Source organism: Natator depressus, chromosome 10 (assembly GCF_965152275.1).
Source record: "Natator depressus isolate rNatDep1 chromosome 10, rNatDep2.hap1, whole genome shotgun sequence".
Classification (NCBI taxonomy): Eukaryota; Metazoa; Chordata; order Testudines; family Cheloniidae; genus Natator; species Natator depressus.
This window is the reverse complement of record NC_134243.1, coordinates 50,837,079-50,862,665: the sequence shown is the minus strand read 5'-3', so window position 1 is coordinate 50,862,665 and position 25,587 is coordinate 50,837,079. Positions and strand designations below refer to the sequence as shown.

The 25,587-nt window shown below is 40.4% G+C and overlaps 1 protein-coding gene across 2 annotated transcripts in view; it reads left to right on the top strand.

Annotated features, from left to right (window-relative positions):
• The window catches only part of USP3 (ubiquitin specific peptidase 3), a 61,070-nt gene that overhangs the window by 13,328 nt on the left and 22,155 nt on the right, over positions 1 to 25,587 (top strand). Inside the window, exons 2-6 of one of the 2 annotated variants that reach the window (XM_074966111.1) lie at positions 5,989 to 6,049; positions 8,253 to 8,384; positions 19,093 to 19,176; positions 21,222 to 21,303; positions 25,147 to 25,229. In XM_074966111.1, the coding sequence (XP_074822212.1) occupies positions 5,989 to 6,049; positions 8,253 to 8,384; positions 19,093 to 19,176; positions 21,222 to 21,303; positions 25,147 to 25,229 (442 nt within the window). The remainder of the gene's footprint in view (positions 1 to 5,988; positions 6,050 to 8,252; positions 8,385 to 19,092; positions 19,177 to 21,221; positions 21,304 to 25,146; positions 25,230 to 25,587) is intronic. The other variant, XM_074966112.1, reaches the window with a different exon arrangement.

The window sequence follows — 25,587 nt, the reverse complement described above, 5'->3', positions numbered from 1 at the left end:
GTTTAGCCCACCATAGCAAAAGTGCAATCAGCTCTGACTTCAGTAGTAGAAGTGGGATCCTTTCAACAGCATGTGTGAACAGAGGTGTCTGTTAGTACAAGGTTCAAGAAGCAGGACTCCAGGGTTGCCAGAGCCAACTCCATTAAGGACTTTAACAACCAGTAATTCAAATAGTCTATCTGTCACTGTACAGACAGGCAAAGTAAAGAAGGTAAGAGGCTAGCAGACCTGGATTCTAATCTCAGCTCTGCCAGCTACCTGTAGTGTGACGTTGGCCAAGTCTCTTGACCTCTGTTTCTGAGAAATGAGGCTAGTACTTTATACCATGCTCTGAGTTCCTCAGATGGAAGGCCCTGCGCAAGTGCAGAGTTCGGTTTGATGGGAAATTTCCATCAAAATGAAACTGATTAAAGACTTAATGTATAAATTTAACGTTTTTAGTGAAGTTTTGTTTTCCCACCATTATTAATCATTTCCCAGCCTTTTGGTTTGCAGCTCTCTTCTCCCTATTTACCTCCTCAAGTCTTTGTAGAACTGATAGTAGAGGAGAATCTTGGCCTGGTTTCATAGGCTTGATTAGTTTATCCTGTGACACGTCATGCATCATGCAATACAGCTGCTATTTCACATTTTTGCCTAGGAGCCGCTACTCCGTTTCCGCTCAAGGGCTGCTGCTGGAGTCTGCCCAACTTGTCTTGCTGTGTTGCCAGTCTCATGTGCCAGACAGTCAAGTTTCTGAGAAAGGTGAATTAGGGACATTTTTCTTAGCAAAACAGAGCAGTGGGTCGGTATTAGACAGTATGGGGTAAAAAATGGGGGATGTGAAAGCAATTCTGATGGTGCTTCCAAATATTTTTAACATTATTCTCTACATGCAACTTTCCCTGGAAGCTCAGTACTGTAGTCCCCCCTCCCAGGGTCTTGTCAACACCAGGTATATAGGTATAATTATACTGTTAATATACACTGGTCTTTCTCCCTGTATGGACGCTCTTATCTTATACAGTACCAGTGGCTTTTTTTTGTTATTTAGCTTGTACTGACCTAAGTGAGACTGAAAACAGGCCACTGTTTTTCCAAATAAACAGTATATTTACACTAATTGTACAAAAAGTGTCCATATGGGGAGTCACATTAGTGTAACTACTGCTGTATACCTGTGTAGTAACTCTGGTAAATTTACCTGTGTAGTCAAGCCCTCAGCTATTTTATAAAGCATGAAAGAGTGGATATTGGAAACTGTTCAACGATCTTAATATCAGTCCGTACTCAGCCAGCTTCTAGACTTCATTAATTACTGGCTGAACTTCATACTCATCCCAGAGTGTTGCTCTTGTTATGCCAATGTTTTATGGCTTTTTCTTTACCTCTATTCCATTGTTAAGGAGCTGTTTCCTCATATCCAGGTTGTGAAGTAAAGTCTGTGGTAGCCATGGCCTTAGGTTATTTCTACTCCCTGTGATTTGCAAGGCAGACAATTCGAGTTCATTACGTACCCATAACACCATATGCCAAATGCTTCCATGGGTACTGCATCACACAGGGGTTCTTATCTTGGCACTTTAAAAGGGCTGTTTCCTGTTTGTCTCCTGTTCTTCCTGATCCTTTTTTCTTTGTGTATGTGTGTCTGAGTTAATGCGGTGGATTCTTTTAACAAAACTATTTGTAGTGTATGCGCAACGTGCCTCAGGTGGCACGTGGCCAGGATTCATCGCCGGATTTGGTCCAATGGTTGAATCATTAGCTTCCCTGGCCTGGGCTGGGTACTGATGGAGAGCGCGACATAAACGCTGATCCATGCCCCCCACAAAACTGTTAATTTGAGGCTTTGTTTGTATGCAGCACATACACTGAAATTTTCTATGGTCAAAGCCCACAACTCTATGCTGTAAGGGAGTAGGGTCTTTTGTGTCTGATGTTCTTGCTTCATTGGAATACACTGGAGAGCTGTGTGAAGTAACATGTCTTACAAGATCCATAAGAAGAATGGACATGAGGGTGAGGTGGGGTGGGGGGAGGGGGGCCCTTGATGAGCGTGCACCCATCAGCCTGCATAGAACAGAATGATTAAGGTTTGATAAGTGTTACTCATCAGGATGGGACACAGAAACTATGGTTGTAGCTCACGAAAGCTTATGCTTAAATACATTTGTTAGTCTCTAAGGTGCCACAAGTACTCCTTTTCTTTTTGAGAAACTGGAAGGAACTTGTACAATCTGAACCCTTCTTCTGAATGGTCTTAACTACACAGGATTTCAGTGTGAAACTCACTGGAATAAGTCTATACATTGGGTGTTAGATTGCTTCTTGGGGAAGGGTCCATTGCTCCTTTTTTGTTTGCAAAGTGCTTTGATTGCTTTGGGTGCTATATAAATAATTAACTAGTATTCAGGTTTCACTTGTAGTGGTTACACTGTAGAAGACAGCATTTTCCCTCCGTTATGTAATCGAATGTATAGTTTCAACATTTCCAAGCAAGCTGATGGTGATGTACAATGGCAGATTACTCACTATTTGAGCCAGCGTTGTGGCAGCACAGATTTATTTTCCCCTCTTTCAGATACTAACATCATCTTTTTCTGAAGGCCATTCTAAAAATACAGCAAAACGGCGCAGTTGGTAACTGCTGTAGCGGACACTTTAGTTCAAGAGCAGCCAAGGTTCCTGAGCTTGTCTAATGACTAAGGGAGGTGAATACTACTAATTAAGCTTTTTGCTCAATTACAAGTCTTAAGCTGTTTGTAGGACATAACTCTCTTCTAGATGCATTTTTGCAAAATGCTTTTGTTCCCTATATTTTTAAAGTAGCATTTAAAAAAGTCAATGGCAACAGTGAATACAGGCATAAGAAAAATAGCCCAAATAATTGTTTCTCTTCTCCCTCCTCCCCCCTTCTGTTGAATATATGGTACTTTCTGTGACTTAAGAATCCCAGTGAATAAAGTCTACTTTGACATCCAGCTAGATCTGTAGCTCTTTGCTTTGGAAGTTGGATGATAGCCTAAAAACCCTTCCAACAAGTGTGTTGTAGGAATTGTCAAGCAGCAGAGAATCTGTTTCCCCACCCTCAGTACTATGTTTTGTCAACTGCAGACAGCAGCCCCCCTCTGGTACAACTGTCCTCTACCATCCTAAATGGGCCCTTCTATTTGAGGGGCAATTGTTGAGGTTTTATAATTTACATGGACTGAGGAGGGATTTGTCATGAGCCTGTGCTTTTATAAGGATCAGTCTTGATTTTTTGCACTTGAAAAACACTTTTTCCTTCCTATTTATTTTTTAATTTGAAATACAAACCAACACAGTCCTGCCCCATTCTGTCCTATCTACCAGTATCATCTATGGGATCAGAACATCTTTAGAAATGCGATGTGAAATCTTCTGCTGTAGAGCCACAAAAATATCAGAAGGTCCCATGTAAACAGTTGTTCTTTAAAACAAAACAAAAAAGTGAAAATGTAGGTTACGTATACTCTACAAGTTCTATAGCAGCACAGCATCTGCATCTACATTGGGAGGGTAGGTAAGAGGTTAGGTTGATCTAACCCAGCACTCACAGTGCAAAATGTTCATAGCCTGGAGAGACATAGCTAGGTCCATCTAAGTTTTAAGTGTAGACTGGGTCTTAGTAACAATAGTATATTTAAAAATGAATCTTGAGGGCTTTCCTCCACCATACCCACTCAAACGACTTTTGCCTTCCTCTGCAGCATGGGGCATGGGTCACTTGCAGGCTTAAACTAGTGTAAATGGTGGAGTCTTTGTAACCTGAAGTCTTTAAACCATGATTTGACTTCGGTATCTCAGCCAGATGTTAGGGGTCTATTACACGAGCAGGTGGGTGAGGTTCTGTGGCCTGCAATGTGCAGGAGGTCAGCTAGATGATCAGGATGGTCCCTTCTGACCTTAAGTCTGAGTCAGTGGTCCCCAAACTTTTTCAGTTCTGCCCCTCCCCCCCCCCCCTTTACCCAGTCCACACACCCCCAGGAGGCAGGCCGGGTTTTAGAGGGGTGAGTGGGGCAGGATAGGGGAGAGGGAGCCATGCTTTTAGTGTCTGGGCTGCTGGAACTGGGGCCAGGAGCGGAGTGGTTTTCCCTCTCCGCCCCCCTGGCGGCCTGGTCCGGGCCTGCCATGGCCCCCTGCACATTCCACTGTGTTCCCCTAGGGTGGCGCGCCCCACAGTTTGGGGACCACTGGTCTGAGTCTATGAGAGAACAATTTGAAATAGTCACTGTCAAATACTGCAGATTGTTTAAAATAAGTTTTACAACATATGAATAGGAGTGCTTTTTTCCATAGTGATTGTATTCGAGATTTTACATTTAAATATTCGTGTGAGGGGTTGTGAATTTACCACACAACAGCATTGTGCTTATGAATCTGAAAATGAACATTCTCTTAAGAAGTGAAACTGTCCTGTCTACTTTTATCTTCCTACCTGGGTGAAATTATAAAAGGAATCACACTATTAATGGTGAAAAGTCAGTTATTTAAATTCTTGGAGTTCTAAATCTAGGATGGAGTTAGGAGTTTTATTGTAAAATATGGCTGTTTTGGCCCTTTAAAGGTTGGTAAAATTTTTGGGCTTAAACTTTTCTCCCCATAAGCAAAACTGCATTTCAATATTAGACATTATATTCGCAGATATAATGAAGAGTACATTTACTAACTGTTGTGAGTCTGAGACTTGACACTAATATAGTACAAGAGCTGAATGTGCAGAAGTTCCTATTCTAACGTGTGAGAGCACAGATTTGCAACTTGCATTCAAAGATGACCTGTATTCTTTGTGTTCTAATGCACATCCTTTGGAGTTCCTGTGGGAGTTCTGTACTCTTGGTGTCAGTGGAGACCATTCCATTATAAGTTTTGCGACAGAGTTGATGTCTATTTTAAGAAACAGCCTGGAAAAATACATGTGGCTGTGAGCAATGAAACATCTATCTGTTACCCTGTGAAGACATTAGTATTCAGATTCTTCAAGAGATCACAGCCAGGTCTTTCTGTATGGTCCTTTAAACATTCGGAGCATGGACAAAGGCGGATCGATATCTTCAGTTAATTTACCCTATTACCTAAATTGAGGCATTTCCCCCTGGACCTCCTACGCTTCTCATTGCTCTCTTCAGGGGTGGCATGCTTTGAAGGCTGGTTAATATTGTGGCTGGTTGAGGAGAGCTATAAATGTGTGCTCAATGGTTGTGGGTCCTAGTGGATAGCAGGAAGGGGCACTCGCTAGGATCTATGGCAGGGTGTATGTGTAAAGATCTTATGCAAGTATTGAGACACCCTAAGAACTGTAGCTTTTTTAACCAGAACACTGAACTTTCCCTTCTGTGCTCTAGATTGGACTATAAAACAGAGTCCTTTCACGTGTCCACCATTTTGATCCAGCACATGACTGAAAGGTTAAAATGTTATAGTTAAGACCTGCAGCAGCACTTGCATACTGAAATGAGCATTCGGAATGGCATATGTTAACACACTGTACAGCTTAATGTAGTCTACTTACTATTGATGGAATTGGCAGGCCCTCTAGGAGTAATTTCTCTGAAGTAGTCTTTCTTGGTAATGGTCAAGTGCAGTGACTTTAGGTGTGGTTTTTTTTTTTCAGTCTTATAGGCTACAGCGATAAAAGGCAAAATAAATGCTTTAAAACATTCACCGCTGGTTTTGGAATTGTAATTTGTGATGTTTATATATTGTATTTGAAAATCAAATAGTGATCTAATGAAAGCAAAAATGTGATCTTTTGCAATATGAACAGTAGGTAAATGCCTGTGCCTGAAATTAAAAATGAAGAAAGATTAATATGCCTTGGTATCAGCCACCTCTCCTGCAGTCCCTACTATAGCTTAACTTGACTATTTTGATATTTTATATAACCACACAGTCAATGTGGAGCCAGAGGAGAGCTAGTTCCAGCTCACTGGATTCTATAACTGTAATATCACAGCCAATTCACCTGATTTTCTTTTTGTTTAATAGTGTGCCGATCCAATAAAAGTCCCTGGGTCTGTCTGACTTGTTCAAGTGTCCATTGTGGAAGGTAGGTACAGCACATATTGATTTGGAAATTACTTAACCTGCCTTTTTAATACTCTCTTTTTCATCACCTTCCTTCTGCTTCTTGTTCTGTTTAAAACAATCTCCCTCCAAAGGATCTCTGAATGTCCCTGTTCCATTGTTCCTCTACACCGGAATATAGTGTCAAAGGAGCTATTGCAGTTCAGCGATTTATACACTCATGCTGAACACTCCTCTCTACTTTCCATAGGTGCGTGATAAGGTATTTTTCTTTTGAATTAAAAGCACAAGTAGTTTATTAATGTTGCAGTAGCAGTTAATATGGTTTGTCAGAGGAACTGTTTAAAGCAGAAGACACAGCTGAAGACACAGTGGCAGTGGAACTACATTTTTTTCTTGTGAAGACCTTCATAATATTTGAAACACTTATATTTACAAAAGGAGTTTACTGCATTGACTGATAAGGAGATTGATGCAAAATAAAGCTGCTTCTGCTGTAGCAGATTGAAAACAAATAGGTATTTCTTGGTATTCTCTAAATCAAAATCTTGCCCAACTTGTTTTGTGAGATAGCAAGTATCCAGTTTAAATTGAAAAGATCTTAAATGTGTTTTCAGGGTACCTTAGAATAAAAGTTTCCCTTAGCTATATTGACAGCAGCTGGTGCAGGTGTGTCTTTATCTGATGTACATTGAAATACACAGAAATATGTGCATACAACAAAGTAGTGGTTGAGATGATAATTCACACTTCAAAAGACCTAGTAGAAATTTGCTGGTAAACGTGTTTTGAGATGTGCATGTCTAAGGTTAGTTTAGCTGGTTGTCACATTCAGACAAAGACTGTGGGAAATAAAAACACTTAAACTGAGGTCTACCACATGCACTGCCAGGTTTTTATCCTTGAAAACCACCATTAAGCTTAGTGAGTTTCTCTCTTAGATAGATCCCAGTAAATTCTATTTTCAGTTTACTTTAACTGCTGTTCCTGTAGAGGTAAGAATATGCTAACTACTTGAATCATTTCTTTCATATCAAAAGCTTCAGCACAAAAAAAAAAATCTTTGATTTTCCTATATTTCAAAAGTTAATAGCTTGGAGGGAGGTAGATGGGAAATAGCACCATATTATGTGAATGATCAAAGGCTGAAATCCATAGCTTGGAATATTTTACTCATTCTGTGTTTGTTTTTTTTTAACTGTTGTTACCAAACCTTTGTTATATACAGTTAGTAGGATTTGAATTACATTTTTACTCAGTGTGTGTTAGATCTTAAAACTGCTGTCAACCCAGGAATTAAACATACTTGAATGAGAAAGCACCATCATTGTGGTCTGGAAATCTCTAGGATGTAGGGAACCAGCAGGATCTTTTGTTCAGGTAACATTTAAAATACAAAAAGAGAAGATAGAGCCACCCGTATCTTCACTGGAAGTACCACATTGTTCTCTCACCTAGATTTGGGGAGAAGAGAAGAATTACAATACAACAAAAGTATCTCTTGCATTTCCAAATTAAGAACTTTTTTTCCCTATTGTCGGAGACCCTTAGATTTATAGGAGCAGCTCAAATTTTGGGGGTGAAAATGTTCACCTTTTCACCTGGTATGCTTTTTATATACAAAGGACTCTACAGACTTAAACTGCTCTTCATTACATGATCTCAGGTCCAGTGTCTCCCAAATTCATGGACTTTACAATATAATGCAAGTGCTTCAGTTTTAAATCACTGTCTGAAGAGCAGTGGAGCTTAAAACGGATATGCTTGTATGTAGGAGTTAAGTGTTCAGTTAAAGCAATTGCAGACATGGTGAACGCTGGAAGGAAAGAAAGCGAGGCTGTAGGAAAAGCGTACTGGGGTGGAGAAGGATAAACTAAATGCTGATGTCTTAATGTGGACAAGGAGAGCTAACATTCTTTTCCTTTATAAATATGTGGCAGGCCATAAGAGGCTCATATGCAGGGGCTTGGCTTAAAGAGACCAGTGTAGTGTGTGCGCGCATGCCTGAGGAGGAGAGATTTTAAAAGGAGCTTAAGCAGTGTTTATAATTGCAAAGTCTCTCTCTTTTTTTTTTTTTTTATAGAGATGACTTGCATATTTAACACACTAACAGCTACATTTGGGATTACTTTTTTTTTTTTGACTACTCTATCTTTTCCCTTAGGCTTTGGTTAAATAACCGTTTAAAATACAAAGAGTTTTTTGTGGTCTCTTCTTTCTTTAAGATATGTGAATGGCCATGCAAAGAAACATTATGAAGATGCACAGATTCCTTTAACCAATCATAAGAAAACAGAAAAGCAAGAGAAAGTTCAGCATACTGTGTGTATGGATTGCAGTAGTTACAGTACATATTGGTAAGTAAATATTTGCAGCATGTCAGTTCATGACATTGTTATATATTCAGATGTGCAGATATTAGTAACCCATTTGGAACTTAGAGAAATATTATATATTTTTTAAAGTCATTGTATACATATTCCCAGCCTTGGCTGTTTCGAAATAGAAACAGTATGTGAAAGCTCTCTCTGCTTTGAGATGTATTTTAGATCTGTGATTAAAGCTAGATTCCTATGTTACAAGTGACATACAAGAGGTTTTTCAATGTGTATAATGTGGATTTGTTTAGTTGTGGCAATTTAAGTATAGCCTTTCATGTTTACAGGTATGTAAGAGCGTATCTTTGGAATGCAAATAAGAGTACTAGTCCATTCCAGTTCCTCGTTTCATAGAGCTAGCCAGTCTTGCACAGCATAAACATTTACAAATGGTTCAAGTATGATTATGGTCAGAAGAGTGAGAGATTAAGTAAAAATAGCGAATTCTTGCCCAACTGATCTGCTTGCAACTGATCTGCTCGTGTGTGCGTCTGTGTCATCTTCTCTGCTGACTTTCTGGTGGAAAGACTAGTTTTTCCTGATGGAAGCTTTGCAGAGCAATATGGCTATGAGCGAGGGAGCTAGAACCTACTTGGGTGCGAAATTAAACTGTCAACCAAATTCAAATAGCAGAATCTTTATAAATGGAGATATAAGAGGCAGAACACAGCCCTGGCTGACTTTGCCCTGCTAGCAATAGTTCTGTAAACTGAGCAAACAGATAGCAAAGGCTGGGAGTGGTGTTGTGGAAGTGATGCTCACCATCTTTCTCCCTCCTCCACCCCAAGCAGAATTGTTGACAGCATCTGTTGTTTTTTTCCTCTCGGATTCGCATTGTTGCTACATATGTGATTGCTCAAGGGGAAAGGAAGAATGGGATTTAAATAGCTGCGTAGTTCTGAATGTGATGTTCTCATAACTCTACAGGACAGATCTCCTCCTCTGAATAAGACACAATTTTGAGCAGGTGACTTAATATCTCGGTGTACTGGATCAGTGAGAGTCCATGCTCTGATGCCTCCACAGGTGTCCTGCTGTAAGAAGGAATGGTTCCATATTAAATGTCCTCAGGGAACCCTGGAGTAAGCGGTCTGAGCCAAGAAAAATTGTTTAGTGCAAGTCAGAAAATTAAGAGTTAAGGCTTATGTAATACATGCAGCAATACCAAATGCTTTATATGAATTGATAAGCATAGGAGAATGCAGTTTTAACATAGGTGGAGTTTACTTCCATTTATATTTTATTTCTCTGCCAAATGAAGAGGCACATGGTCCAGTGTGATGATGTATTGAAAATCCCTGTTTGTATATGCACAAGGCAGCAGAGATAGGTTGCTGTGTGAAGATTAAGTCTAAATTTCCTGACTTGTCAGTCTTAATGTTGCAGTGAAGTTCTTGGCATTACATATTCTGTACTCTGCTCATCATCAAAGTAAGCATCAAAGTGGATAGGAATTTGATCTGGATAATATTTGGAATGTTGGCTATATCTTCTGTTAATTGCGCAACAGGTTTGAAAACATATTTCAGGTGCTATTTTAAATGACTGTTTTATTGTCTATATAATCTGTCAAAATATGCTGTGACTTTATGAATTGCATATCTGATCTCACTGTGAAGTTGCAGTGAAATCTCAGAGTGAAGCTGTATGAATATTTCATTTTCCCAAACAAAAAGCCTTAAGCTCAGAGCTGACAAAGGAAATTGTGAGATTATAATGTGATCTCCAAACACAGAACTGTGGAAGTGGTGCAGTACTCCTTGTGAGAAAGGTACCTGAGATACTGTTTTATGGAGTCCATTACTAAAATGAAATACATTTACAAGCTACTTATTAGCTCACGCTTACTGAGGCTCAGTGAAGTGTCATAGGATACTTGCATCAGCAGTAAAAGAGAAACAAAGCAGCGTGCAAAGCTTCTTCTGCAGTAAACTGAGTAAAATATTTGAGTCGTGTTATGGATGAATTGGAATTAAACTAAATGTTTTGCCCTGGGGAATTACTATTGCACTATAATTCACTAGGTAATGAACGTGGCATTTTGCGCAGAGTTATGTGAAGCTGGACACGTTACAGAAGCAGAATTCTTCTGCTTTCACCAAAAGGCCTCGGTGCTTTCACTCTAGCATTTGGAAAAGGATAGCAGCATCTGGTCAAATGCAGTTGTCTTCTAGGGACGTTATCAAAACTGATTCCATAGGCTATTCAGCGTGGTCTGCATTTTATTTTGTAAATCTCTTACATGTGGGAGAGAACCTGCATCCAGTACAGAGATTCACAGTGCATCAGTTCTAGTTCTATACAGACTTTACTTCAAAATACTTGCGATCAATTCCAATTAATATTTTGTGGTGGTGGTGCTCATGGAAGAGAGAATAATTGGACTAGACTGAGGCTGACACTATTCAGATTTCTCTATGCTCCTGTAACTTTTTACTTTAGTCTGTAGAACAATGGCTGTTGCTCAACTAAAGCTTACCAGTTTATGTAAATTGTTAGGTGGATTCCAGTTGTGATTAACTACTGCACTATAACGCTTTTTAAAATGTTACTCAGTGGCTTTATAAACTTAGCATAATGCAAATCACATTTACGTGACACTGTGCCTTTCAAGTGAGCATGCGTTTAGGATTAATGTTAGTGTGTCATGCAAATAGTGTGGCTTGCCACTAGCATTCAGAAGTTAGAATAACAAAATAAAATCCTGAGATTTTACTTCTAACTACTAGTACTTCTGACTCTTAAATCTCCCTCTTGCAGTTCGTGCATTGAGCTTTGAAGCTGAAAGGTTGTGTGTAGGGAAGGCTGCCTGGCTGTTTGAAAGAGGACTTGGCTATTTCGTTTCTCTGTGTGTAGTAGCAAAGAGAGCTTTCATTGCACTGTTGTGCCACAAGCCCCCATTTAGCCTGCAGGAAGGTTCTCTGCTGACCAGAGGGCACACCATCTCTTCAGCTCTTAGGTAGTGCCATAGACCTACACACAATAGGGACAGGGAGATGGTAATCATACAGAAATTAAGATTTGGATCAGCAGTTCAGGAACATTTCTGTCCCTCAGACTGACCTGCATACCTAGGGTTTCACCCTACACACTATTGTAATCTTTGTATAAAATATACTTTTTGACATATCAGAAAACTAACTCCTCACTGGTCAGTAGTATCATGAAATGTGTGTAGTAAAGTTTTATAAACATAAGCTGAAGTTACGTCTGAAATGTGTTTCCCAGACAAGTCTGGGTAAACCAGTTTTTCAGAGACAAAGGACAAGCTGATGCCTCTAGCCAGGTGTCAGGAAAGTTGATGGGCAATCGCCTATCAAGTGGCCATTCTTTGGCAAGGGAGGGGAGCAGGAACAAACATATCTGTATCTTAGCAAACAGGTTGAAACCTCTTTCCCCCTGAGATTTTGTCTTTGTCCTCACAACGTGAATAAAAGAAAAGGAGTACTTGTGGCACCTTAGAGACTAACCAGTTTATTTAAGCATAAGCTTTCGTGAGCTACAGCTCACTTCATCGGATGCATCCGATGAAGTGAGCTGTAGCTCATGAAAGCTTATGCTCAAATAAATTGGTTAGTCTCTAAGGTGCCACAAGTACTCCTTTTCTTTTTGCGAATACAGACTAACACGGCTGTTACTCTGAAACCTAACATGAATAAACTTTATCTAGGGGTAATCCTCAGGAAAAGGGGGACTATAAAAGCAAAGGGCAAAAACACCCCAAGGTGGTCCTCCCTATCCATCTTTCTCTCTCTCACCTAAAGACAAAAGAAACAGCCTTTGGACTTTGGGAGCAGATCCTGGCCTGAGACTTTGTTCAGCAGTGTTACTGGAAACATGGGGTAAGGGATTTCACCTTGAACCAAGTCTAGTTTAAGTTTTAGTACTACGGAAGCATATTTTTCTTGGAACCATTTCTGACTTTAATGGCTTATATTTGTACTCACTAAAAACCTTTGCAGTTAGATAAACTTGTTTTCTTCTTTATTCAAAAGTAACCCAGTGTTGTGTTTTAAACTGAATTGTGTGGATAACTCCATTTAAAGTTGCAGGCTATTGGATGTTGATCCCCTTAGTGGGGCAATGGACCTAAAATAGCTGAGCTGTTCAGGAGAGGGCTGGACAGTGCAGAATACCCATTCTGGGGGGAAAATTTGGACTGGGAGTGTGTTGGGGTCACTCTGCAAGTGGTAACCAAAGCTGGTGGAAACCAGAGTGTGACTGGAGGGTGGCTAGCAGGCTGCAGCTATACACAGACACTTTAGGGGGGTGACCAGCATGATGTTTGTGAAGGGCACAGGTTGGAGCTACAGCAGCAAAATATTGTGAGATTCCCCAGGTTGCAGGGTAAGGGTGACACAGCCCCTTGCTGGTCTGGACTGTGCCCTGGAATGTCATACCGTAGTATTGACATGCATAGCTAAGGTATTTTAATTTGTATTTGTAGTTTGCATGTAACCTCGATATAAATCAAAACTAGATCAAATAGCTTCCTGCAATTAGTCTCAGACTCTTGGCTGTTTACACACTGGTAGGACTGTGATAGCTGCAAAAATAGCAGAACCATAACTGAGGCTACCTTTGCGGCCTGAGAGATTAGACATTTCATAATATTCCACATTTTGCAGAACACAGAAAAATACTTAGAAGGAACATTACATGTAAATATTTGGGTGTAAAGGATTTTGTTTTTCAGCAGATTCTGTTTTTTGCCCCCCCAAGACATCAGTTTCCACACACTGAAAAATAAAATGGGGTATAAATCTCCTCTTATTTCTAGAATGGGTTCTGGCTGCAGTTTAGGACACTAGAAAGCCATGACTTCCTGCTGTAATGTTCACTCCTCTTTTTCTGGTAAGAGTAGCTTGTCAAAGGGGAATTTCCCAAGCTAGTAGATGTGCCTTCCTTCTCTCACCGTATGTATAGAGAGGGGTCTGTGTGTAAGAAATACACTCTTGAATACATTCACGACGATACTTGAAAATCAAACCTTCCTTTCCTTGTATGTTTAGGGTTCTGTATTTTGACTCTCTGCTAACTCTTGAAGCAGTAGATAGAGTGCAGCTTCCTATATTGGGGATGAGAGCATGAGTTTCAGGAGATGTGTAGACTCCTGAATTTCAGTTCTTAACTTGTAAATGGCTTTTCAGTTTACTCTAACCAGCCACTATGTGCTTACAAGGAGTAGAGGTTTTGCTTCTCGGGCTAGCACAAAATGCTTTCCCCTGCTGTGCTCTTCTCTTTTCCTGTGCACTAGCAGTAAAATGATATTCATAAGAATCCTGCTTTCTGAAGTATAAGATTTCCTGAAGGAGGATTCTTGTAAATCTGTTTGCTCTGTTCTAACATGCATACAAATGACTAGCACAGCGGGGAAAGAGTCCTATTCGTATATTTGCATAATATGCTTCTGGTGGGTGTGTTATCCCAGATTCAACTAGTAGGTCAAATTTCTGATTTCTCAGTCTTGTTGTTCTCTCTTAAAGCAGGTTTCAGAGTAGTAGCCCTTGTTAGTCTGTATTAGCAAAAAGAACAAGGAGTACTTATGGCACCTTAGAGACGAACAAGTTTATTTGAGCATAAGCTTTCTTTGTTCGTCTCCAAGGTGCCACAAGTACTCCTCCTTCTTTTTTCTCTTAAAGCAGTGGTTCTCAAACTTTTGTACTGGTGACACTTTCACACAGCAAGCCTCTGAGTATGACCCCCCCCTTATAAATTAAAAACACTTGTTTTTTATATTTAACACTATTATAAATGCTGGAGGTGAAGCGGGGTTTAGGGTGGAGGCTGACAGCTCACGACTCCCCATGTAATAGCCTCGTGACTCCCTGAGGAGTCCCAACCTCCCCAGTTTGAGAATCCCTGTCTTAAAGGGATATGGTTGTGTTGATTAAGGCTCAAAACGTAGGTTTTGTAAAAATGAAGCTTTTTACATTTGAAGATTGAATGAATAAAAATAAAAATTACACATTACTTTGTGATGGCTGCTATCTAAACATTTGTTCATGTTAGTGCATGAAAACCAGTAGTGAAACTTGATGTATAAACTGTCATAGTCCACTGTGAGTGGAATTTAAAAAGCAGGTGGCATTAGTGATGAAAAGTAAGTTAAGGGTTTTTGTTTTTATTCTTCAATTTAGGAATTTAAGCTGTTAATATGATTAAGGAAATTTGATTATTTTAGGTTTCAGAGTAGCAGCCGTGTTACTCTGTATTCGCAAAAAGAAAAGGAGTACTTGTGGCACCTCAGCTGTAGCTTACGAAACTTATGCTCAGATAAATTTGTTAGTCTCTAAGGTGCCACAAGTACTCCTTTTCTTTTTGATTGTTTTAATTATTCTTAACCTTAACCGTATGTCTCTCTAAACTTCATTAGGGATTTATAAAGCATCTTGAGGATCTGTCACCTAGTGGTATTGTCCAGCATTAAATTTAACAATTCCCCGGAGCAGTACATTTATGGCTTAAGACCATTTTTAGCAGTTATGGGGGGTAGGAGGGACTAGACTGGGATTTAGAGCTGAGATGCAAAAAATAGAAAGTATATAAGAGGGGACAATACCATGCTGTACCACATAAGGAAGTATTCTTTATAGCCCCCTCCCTGAACTACACACTTTATCCCATACAACCTTTGTTAAAAGCATACTGGAGATCTGCAATATGCCAAGTAGCACACAGTTCAGTCTGTGGTAATCCTAATGATCACAAATTAAAAGAACATGTCAATATTCACCTGGCATTTAGGTAGAAATCTCCTTATTTTAAAACTCCTTAAACTGAAAACTAGATTGGATTTTAAACATGATTTCTATTTTGATGTTTCCATTGTGCTATTGTTCCAATGCTGCTGTTGCGCTTTTTTTAATATTTTTTTTTTACTGGTTTGACTCGACTTATCAGTTTCACTTTTGTTTCTAGTCAGTTTTATTTTCCACTCTTTCTGTAGTACAGTAGTGCTTGAGTTCACAATGGCTTAAAAGAACTGTCCACTTAATTCTGAAGTATCATGAAAAAACATCTGTATTGAAAACAGGCTTTGTAAGTCTGTTTATCAGAACTTAAAAGGACCTGAGAACTAAAGGAACAGTTAATTGTCTGTTTAGCAGCTGGCAGCCTGTTATATCCATATGTTAGTGGCTTTGTAGATAAAATGTTCCGTTGCTGTTTCATTTAGGTTGGCTTTCATTACCTGTTTACAGACGGAGGCTGTTACACAATCAAGGTAACTAATGTGCCCATTCAGGCAGGAGCATGGGCACGTTGGTGCTAGGGACAACACAAGCCACACCCCAGCATCGATCTGCTCCATCCTTTCCAGTGATTCAGAGTTGGGCTGTGTGTAGCTTGCCCTAAAGTAGTGGGCTTTGTTGGAAAGAAACACAAACAGCAGCACCCTGTTAGTGTGAGCAGGGAAGTGAAACTGACCAATGTAAGCAAAGTACTTTTACTTTGGATGAAAGGTAAAGCAAACTTAACAGGTCCCTTCTTTTTTCCTAATAGGGTGTCACCGGTAATGTAGATGGAGAAAACCTGTTTCTTTATTGGTTTCCTGATATTGACAATGGCCATTCTGTGGCTGTATATTTCATACTTGGAAGTGATAATTGGGTCACTTTCGTGTATGGAAAACTTAGTAGTTTTAAGAAATTTGAGTGAATTTCTTCTCTTGCATACAGCATTTGCAGAAATCCTATGCAAGCTGATCTTGTGGATATAATTTTCTGCAAAAAGGTGCTCTGGTCCCTTCATTTTTCAACTCCAAACGTTTTTAAACTACAACATAGCAAGTTATTTATATTTGAATTAAGGCTAGTAATATTGCTGACTTTGTGAACTATGTCAAAGATTCCTGCAATGAAAAAATTGTGAATTGTTGAAGTGTCTCATGTAGACACTTTCATTAACTGATAAAGCACTGATTGAGACAAGCAGGGGAGTACATACTATTATTATGTATTCACACTTTTTAAAAAATACTAAGCAAGTCTTATATTAGAGGGAAAAGGAGAGAAATGGCTACAGTTCAGAAAGTAAATATTTTCAAGGAAATAAACTTAAAATATAGAAGTTGCTGTTCCTTTAGCTCTGTATATGAGATAAAATGAGGAGTGCATTTTTATTCAGTAAGTAAGGGCTAGTGTACAGGAGTGGCAGTGCATATCAGAGGGTTGTAAACTGTAGAGTGCTCTAAATGCTCTGTGTAGACCCTGCTAACACACTCTAAAAGCTAGCATGAGTCCATGTAGTCTTATCTGATTCAGTACTGTACTAATGTGCATTAGGAACCTTCTAGCATGTGTCAATAGGGTCTACATAGGGCAGTTAGAATGCACTTTGCCCCTTTCTTCTCCCAGTCCCTGTACTGTACTGGTTCTCGTATGGGAAGCATCAGTGTGCAGTCCTTGCATTCTGGTGGCTCAAAGTAGCATTGCATCTGCACTGACTCTGCCTCCATTGCTGAGAGGTGTTGGGAGCCTCCACATGACTGGGGCTTTTTCAGGACTGAAGTCTGGGTTTCTCTCAGATCCCTGGCTGCCGCATCTTCTTGAAGCGACACCCCCTGCCTACTTGCATCATCTCTGACCCAACAAACAGCAAAGGGGATGCAGCTGAGCGGCTCCGCATCAAACCCATGGAGTGGAAGGTTTGTCTCCTTTGTTCTGTGTGCATATGTGGGAAGGGAATATGAGAGGCTTGGCTGAGAGCAGTCGGGAATATTCTCTTGAAGTAGTCTTCTCCGTGGGACATAAATCTTTTTTTCCCATCCTCCTCCCCATCCCCAAATGCGCGCACACACTGTGGATTTACTTGTACCTCAAGACAAAAGACAGAGTGGAGCATGTTTTTTCAGACACAGTTTTTGCAAGCATTCCCTGAAGGCCTAGTCTCCTGTTAGAAAGAGACTGCTAGCTGTGCATGTACGTTTAAAGCATTTGCTGCAAAATTCTTGATGTGACCGTCGCAATATGTTTATACGGTGTCTAAACAGTGTGCTGTAATCTGAGTGAGGCCTCAGCAATAAGAAATGTTAAACAATGACGTTTCTCCTCCCCTTTACATGTGTGCAGGATTCCTCTCTGCTTCTGGTTCATTCTTTCTAGACCTCTTCTAAGGGAGCTCCATTTCCTACCATTGTCAACTTCACTATTGTAGACCTAGTAACTGTGATCGTGAATATTGCATGCTGTAGAATTGTTCTCACTAGTTACAGCTTATGTATTTTCTTAGAGTAGACTCTTGCAATGAAGAGTTCTTTGGTGGGGGACCTTTGGAAAGCTTGAGCTGCCTGAAGAGTGGATCTTGCAATTGTTTTGATGCACTGTATTGGGAAGCTGGTAGTCTTAACTGTATGTCAAATTACAGGATTAAAGTATAGCTAGCTGTTCATGGGAGTGGAATATAGCTTCTCCAGAAGTGTAGATTTTGATAGTGGACTCTGCTCAATCAGGAAAGCAGCATGAACTATCTGCCCTCATTAAGAGCTTCATCTCAGGGGAAGAATATGTAGACTGCTGTGAAACATGCATTGAAGTTGTTATATGTTTTAAGGATTCTCTGTTATCATTTGTTCATTGGCTGTGTTACAAATGTCTTGGGGCCTAATTCTCTACTTCCACGCAACTTGTGTAATCTCGCTTCTGCAGAGGGGGTGGAAATGCTGCCAGTTTGATTTGATAGAATTTTATGCTGACTTTGCATGAGGTATGAAGGCAGTTGGGGAATCAGGCTCTTTCTTTATACAAGACAGTTAATAGTTTCTGTTAATAACAACCTCCCTGCTGCTGCTGCTACTTCTGACAGCTTCCAAATGCTTACTTGATTTATAGACATTTCCATGCTGCTCGCCCCCATTGTACAGCACATACATAAAACCTTCTTAGACAAATAACTTGTAGCGGAAATACATCTTACAAAAACCTATTGGATGAGCTTGTGGTTAAGGCACTGGACTGGGACTTGAAAATTTAACCAAGATCTCCCAGCTCTTCCACAGACTTCATGTGCAATTTAGGTCAAATCACATAATCTGTCTGTGCCTTGGTTCCCCACCCTTTTGTGTCTCTTCTGTTTGGAGTGTAAGCTGTTCAGGGCTGGAGCGTTTTCTCTCTTCTTTAAGTGCGTACAGCACCCAGCACAATGGGGCTCATGGCATGACAATGCACAATCAGTTTAATTATTTGTATTGAGAAAACATACAATCACAGCTTTCATTTGCCTGTTCTGCGTGCACTATAGTTTCTGTCCGAGTGGTATGGCTTTTCTTTGAACCAGAGCCTCTAATGCCAGTATCAGTTCCACAGGTATGTTTGCATTTTGGAGCCTTGGAGTTCTGAAGTAGGACTAATGACACTTGATGCTTTTAGTTTTACTTTTTGGTGGGAAGATGATAGTTTGAGTCATGAATTTAATTTTACAAGCTGTTGTTTGATTGGCTGCAGTAGAGAAAAGAGAGTACAGGAGTAAGAAGCTTCCAGCACCTCTTGTGAATAGAAAAACAGTTTTGAGAAGTGGGTTAAATTCAGTGTTTTGCCTCCTTGTTTGAGATCCCTCCATCTCTTACGCTAAATACCTATTGCCTCCAGTACTTGCTCCCATAGTCTTGTGAACTCATCTGCTATATCCAGGCTTTGAAGTGCTATGCGTCACTGACACCCTTTACACTTGCTGTTTGTTTTTCTTGCAGTTATCGCTGTGATGATTTTGTAGTCAATGATACCAAGCTGGGCCTGGTACAGAAAGTCAGGGAACACCTACAGAACTTGGAAAAGTAAGTAACCTGCTTACCACTCCCCACCCCGCTCTGGGTGGACTTGGATATTGTTTCATTTGAATGGATTTTCTTTTTGTACATTGTCCTTGTACAAGCCTTTTCATTACCTAAAAGAGATACCAGGATTACGGGGTTGGGATGACTTCTACATTGAAACTCATGGAAACGCGATTAACAAGCAGCTTTGTCTACGTGCTGTCTGAGGCATTCAGACTTGTCCTTGTCAAGAATGTCTTGGGAAATGTCTTGCCAAGAAGCAGGCTTGGGTTCCCAAAAGTAAGATTTGCTTGCTGGAGCAGAGAACTTAAAGTGGAAATGGAAGCGGGAAATAGCCTGTTAAATGTTAACTGGGTGGCCTGGTTTCTGAACATCTGAAGATGAGGAAAGTTCATGAACTTATAATAATTGTATAGTTAGTTATAGAAGAGCAGTGTTTTATTGTGACTTATCTAGCTCTCTTCTACTGAGAAATATTATGATCTTTATCATGCAGACGCTGCAGCCAGTTCAGGAGAGCAAAATATTAGGGCTTTCATAGTTTGCTTGGAAACTTTGCAAAATACCTTGTAGAAGTCTAGGCACACACAGGTCCTTCCAAATATTGTTTGGCTGCCCCAGAGTTCAGACACCAACACCACTAACAAGTGGCTGTGATGTGGGAAAATCTTCTGATACTGGTACGCTAAATGTGTCACTTTGGCATCAGAATCTCCCGTTTGGCATTGTCCTAATCTGAGGCCCTCTCCACTTCCAGTTGCTGTCTCATGTGAATGGGGCTAGGAAATCCTAACACACTGTTTTTCATTCGGTTTTTTGCTGGGTTAATAAAAGTGTACAACACGTGGATGAGGGATGTATTTAAGATTTAGGGAAGCCTAGGAGAAAATCTGCAACTTAGTTTTTCAGAGGTGAAGGTTGCCACTGTCAAGGCCAGTGGATGGCTAGTACTCATGTCCTAAGATGAAAGCCCATTACAGTGACTTCATGGTCAAAAGGATTTAAACTATAGACTTGAAAAGGCAAAGGAAATATTGAAGAACGTTGCTATAGCATCCTGCGTGTCTTTAGGTTTTTTATATTTTATATTTTGCCTCTTGGCTGGTGCCAGAGCACTCTTGGAGGAACACGGTTATCCTATAATGCACATTTCTATCAAGGAACTTGTTGTTTGGGAGTCTCCCTCACCCTGGCCTGACAAACACTGATCTATTTTGCACACAGCAGTGGAGGACCTAGACACGTTGGATCACACTGCAATGGTGCACTGCATAATTTCTCATGAACCAGTAGCACCTCAACAGTTTATCTTGTGCTTCTTACAGGTTTCCAGCTGTTTTGAATAACTGTAAGATAGTTCACTTCTTACTTGGGCACTTTGTCTTCTAAAAGCTTATCGTAAAGGCTATAAAAGTATGTTTAGTTTAAGTGGCTGTCATTGATTAGCAACATATGAAGCCCTTAGTCCATTACACCCAATAATTTTCTAAGAATGGACTTTTTTGATATAATGTTGTTAGTGTTTGTCCGAGAGAAACTGCAAAGCTTGTCGTTCAAGTTGTTTTCTGCCTTAAATTGGTTGACTCTGCACTTATTTTAAAGTATCTTTCTAAAGCTCTGGAGAGAGACTTCTGAAGACAAGACGTGCCACTGGAGAAATTCTATATGAAGTGTCCCTTTGATTAAAAAAATATTAAGTTTATTTCAGATCAGCAGTTGCATGCTAATTAGGACATGCTTCAGGGTACTCACTGAAGCATAACATAATTACATTAATTCAGATACTAGACACTATTAAAATAAGAGTTTGTTTTGAGTCAGTGCTCTGGAAAAGAGAGTCTATTTTAAGACATATTAAGTGTTTGTTGTACCTCTATAAAAGCATACATTGAAACCCGGGGAAGGCCTTTCCGCTGTTGAATATTAAAGATCTGTTGCAGATATAACTGTTAGACATTAAGATGAATGGACACTCACTTTGTCCATTTTATATTGTTTTTTAATAGTAAATAACATGTTTTAACTAATTTATTCCTTTACTATAGTTCAGCTTTTACAGCAGACAGACATAGGAAAAGAAAACTATTGGAAAATTCATCTCTAAACAGCAAGTTATTAAAAGTAAATGTAAGTAAAACACTATCCATGCTTGAAGGGGCTTCGTTAATTTACCGAGTCTCAAAATGGGCCTAATGTTGTCGTAGTTTTAAAGTGGTTATAATCTGCCTTCAAATTCTAAATGTCATGTATTGTTGTATCTCTCTGCCTTCCTCTAATGGACAGGTGACTCATTTCTTTTTCAAAAATTGCTGGTGTCATCTTGTAATCACACTAACCTAGTGCTTGAGCTTCCCTGTTGCTTAGCAGCATCCACTAACTAGGAAACAGCTAGTGCCAATTGGGCTGAAAAGCAGAGGCAGGTAGGGGGCAGGCTCTTGTCTGGCAGATGAGTATTGCTGTCAAATGGTCAATTGCAGAAGAAAAGGGCACACGCCATTCCTCCCTATTAGTTAAGGAGGTAATTGCAAATTAAGAAAAGGGGGTAAACAGTGAGGTGGAAAAGTCTGTAGATGATGCAAAGTTACTACAAAGATAGGGAAGTCCAAAGCTGACTGCGAAGAGTTCCAAAGGGATCTCACTAAACCAAGTGACTTGCCAACAAAATGGCAGATGAAATTCAGTGTTGATAATAAGTGCAAAGTAATGCTCATGGGGGGAGGGAAGTCGCAGCTATACATACAAAATGATTGGTTCTAAATTAGCTGTAGCCACATAAGAGATCTTGGAGTCATCGTGGATAGTTCTATGAAAACAGCTGTTAAATGTGCAGCAGCAGTCAAAAAACCTTAAAGTATGTTAGGAACCGATAGGAAAGGGACAAACGGATATAATAAGACAGAAAATTTCATAATGCTATTCTATAAATTCATAGTACGTTCACAACTTGAATACTGCATGCAGTTCTGGTTGTCCCATCTCAAAAAAGAGATATTAGAACTGGAACAGATACAGAGAAGGGCAACAAAAATGATTAGGGGCATGGTACAGCTTCCATACAACGAGAAATTAAAAAAGGCCTAGGACTGGTCAGTTTAGAAAAGAGTTGACTTGGGGGGCGGATATGATAGATGGCTATAAAAATCATGTGTGTGAAGAAAGCAAATAAGGAAGTGTTATTTACCTCTTCTCATAACACAAGAACCAGGGATCGCCCAATTAAATTAATAGGCAGCAGGTTTAAAACATAAGGAAGTACTTCTTCACACATTGCTCAGTCAGCCCGCAGAACTAATTTCCAGGGGATGACGTGAAAGCCAAAAGTAAAACTGGGTTCAAAAAAAGTATTAGATAAGCTCACAGAGGATAGGTGGAGGAATGGCTACTAGCCAAGATGATCTGGGGTGCAACCCCATGCTCTGAGTGTTCCTAAACCTCTGACTGCTGGACACTGAAACTGGATAATGGGATGAATCACTCAATAAATTGCCATGTTCTGTTCTTTCCCTTTGAAGCATCTGTCACCGGTCACTGTCAGAAGACAAGATACTGGGCCAGATGGACCTTTGGTCTGATTTAGTATGGCCATTCTCAGGTTTATAATAGACGTTTGAGTAAAATTTTCAGAAGGGTTTAAGTCCCATTTTTCAGATGTGACTTGAAAATATTACCTTTTTGTCTCTCTTATCTTGCCTGCTGCTCCCACTTTACAGGTACCTGTCTCCGGATGTTGGATAGAGGGCATATGGCTTTCACCTTCAGTTTCTTGGCGCACTGGGGAGTGTGTCCCCTCTGCCCTCTCTCAGCTTGGTGGGGCTGCATGTATAAAAAATTAAAAGAAGGGCAAGAATGCAGTGGAGGAATGGAACCTGACCCGTGGGAGCTGCAGTAGTAGCTCTCAGCTGCTGGTGCTACATTGTTGATGCATAAACTTGCCTCTCCACACAGATAACTTACTTGGAGAGGCAGGAATTCTCCGGAGGGTGCATGGAGGTAGGGATGGGTGTGGCTGGGAGGACAGCTCTACAGCTGCTCTCCTATGTCTACACTGCAATTAAAAACCTGTGATTGGCCAGTGCCAGCTGACTTGGGCTCAGGGGCTATTGAATTGCAGTGTAGACATTCGGGCTTGGGCTGGAGCCCAGACTCCAGGACCCTGCAAGGTGGGAGGATCCCAGAGCTCAGGCTGCAGTCCAAGCCCAAACATGTACACTGTAAGTAAATCGACCCTTAGCTTGAGCCAGATGGCACAGGCCAACCACAGGTGACTAATTGCTGTGTGGACATACTCCTAATTGGCTCCCTCTGCACGCCCAGAGTTCCAAGCTGCCAGCAGTGAGTTGCTGTCTTGGAATGTCTGTGGTTTTAGTTACTTTCAAAACTGTCAGGCCTACTTAGTGTCCCTCTTCAATTGATACGAAAATTTCTCAGGACGACTGAGGAAGCGTTCGCAATACAGGCTTTTTTTTGGCTACAGAATCACATGAATTCTCAGTGTCTGGAAAATCAGAAGTAAAACTACAGCTGATGTATAGCAATTGACAAGACTGAATTAGAAAATACTAACTGAGTGGAGTTTATATCCATTTTAGAGTCTAAGCTATCTTTGTTTTCTCTGTTTTATTAATACATGAACGTTGCCCAAGGCAACTGATGGTCTTTTCTGTGCTGGCACATTGGATCAGTGTCTAGAAAAAGCAGGGCACAGGGTGTTTGCAATAATGCCATGCTGTCTAACCAGAGATGGGGTGAGAAGGGTACTAAAAGGCATTGTGTGTATTGGGGGGGGGGGGGGGGGTTGTTGTATGTTTGAAACAACACCTTCTTTAAAAATAGGCTCTTGCAATTACTCAACTGCTAAAATGCTGCATCTGATTAATGCTGAGTTTTCTATCTAAATATTATAAAATATTCTTATGCTGTTTGCTTTTTAGGCTTTACTTGAGACTTAAGTTTTGTATATTGTTTGTGGTAGTGTTAATTTCTCTAATGATATCAAGACACAAGCAAGGGGACAGTATCTGAATTACAGAAGCTTTCTTCCATTGTCCCTACTTGAAAGCGCACTGCTTTTGTTGTCAGGACTAGAGTTGATTTTGAACTCCTGTTGTTAGAAGATTGGTTAACATACCATTCTGGAGACTGTAAGGTTAAAAGTTCATCATGCTGTTCTTATGTAATGTATAAATTTTGACTAGCAACTAAAACGCAAGTGCAAAGGATTTAGAAATATAAATAGCTACAAAACCAAATTAACCTGTGTGTTGCATTCCTCTAAACTGTCAACAGTTGGTAGGCCAACAATGTCACATGCCTGCTCTCTCCAGCCCTCCTTCCCCCAACGCCTTCAGCTTGTACAGTCTGTTTAATTTCAGTAGTTTTCCCCGAAATGTCATTTGTTTTTCTTCAAAACAAAAAAGGCAGCAACCCAGTGCTGGTGTCTCATAAGGAGTCTTAAAAGAGCAAACCCATACCACATGATGGTGGGGGAGTCAAGGGGTAATTGGCAAGGAATTGGATCTCATTTTCAGGGTGAGATGATTTTCAATAGTGCCTTAGGGAGATGGGCACGCAGCTCCCATTGAAAGCTTTGGGAATTGGTACCTAACTCAGATGCTCTTGAAAATCTACCCAACAGCCTAGAGTGGATTGTTATAAAGAGTAAGTAAAACATTCTCTCAAAACAACGAAGATCCCCAAATGTCCTCTGAGGGTTTATTTAGATGGTAAAAAGGGGATTTTTCAGTCAAATTAAAGTACCCCTTTAATACCTGTGTAGATAGTTAAGACCTTTGAGTATTTGAGTGAATAACTAGATCCTTTGAGCTAGTCATGTTGTAGGCTTGGCTCCCAGCTGGCTCAAACAGTCTGTCGTTAGTTCTATTTGAATGTGCACTGCTGCACAGTGGCTGTTGTGTGCTTCGGGGGTAGCTGTCTGTCTCTTTTGACATATCTATTTCTTCTGGTTCCCAGGGGAGCACCACTGCCCTTTGTGCTACAGGCCTTCGGAATCTGGGGAACACATGTTTCATGAATGCGATCCTTCAGTCTCTCAGGTATCAATCATGTTTTATATGCAGTCATCAAATCAAATTCCCACCCTGGGCTTGAGGTTGATTTGGTGGTATCTGTTCTGCAGTGCTAGGCAAGAGAGGCCAGCTACTTCTCTTCCTCACTCTTGCCCTACAGACCTGTCGGAATGGGGGGTGCTGACCCGGCAACATACTCTGCCCTCCAGGAGGAGGGAGGATCTCTCCAAAGTGATCCCTGTGATTGATTCAGGAGTAGCAATGATGTTCAGGGGAAACCCCAGCTTGAAGGGTAGTGGGTCTGACATGACGCCCCTTGTGGGTGAGGGATCAGTTAGGGCATCTGCAGGGGAAGGGATTGTCTGTGCTCTGAGGGATGCAGTGT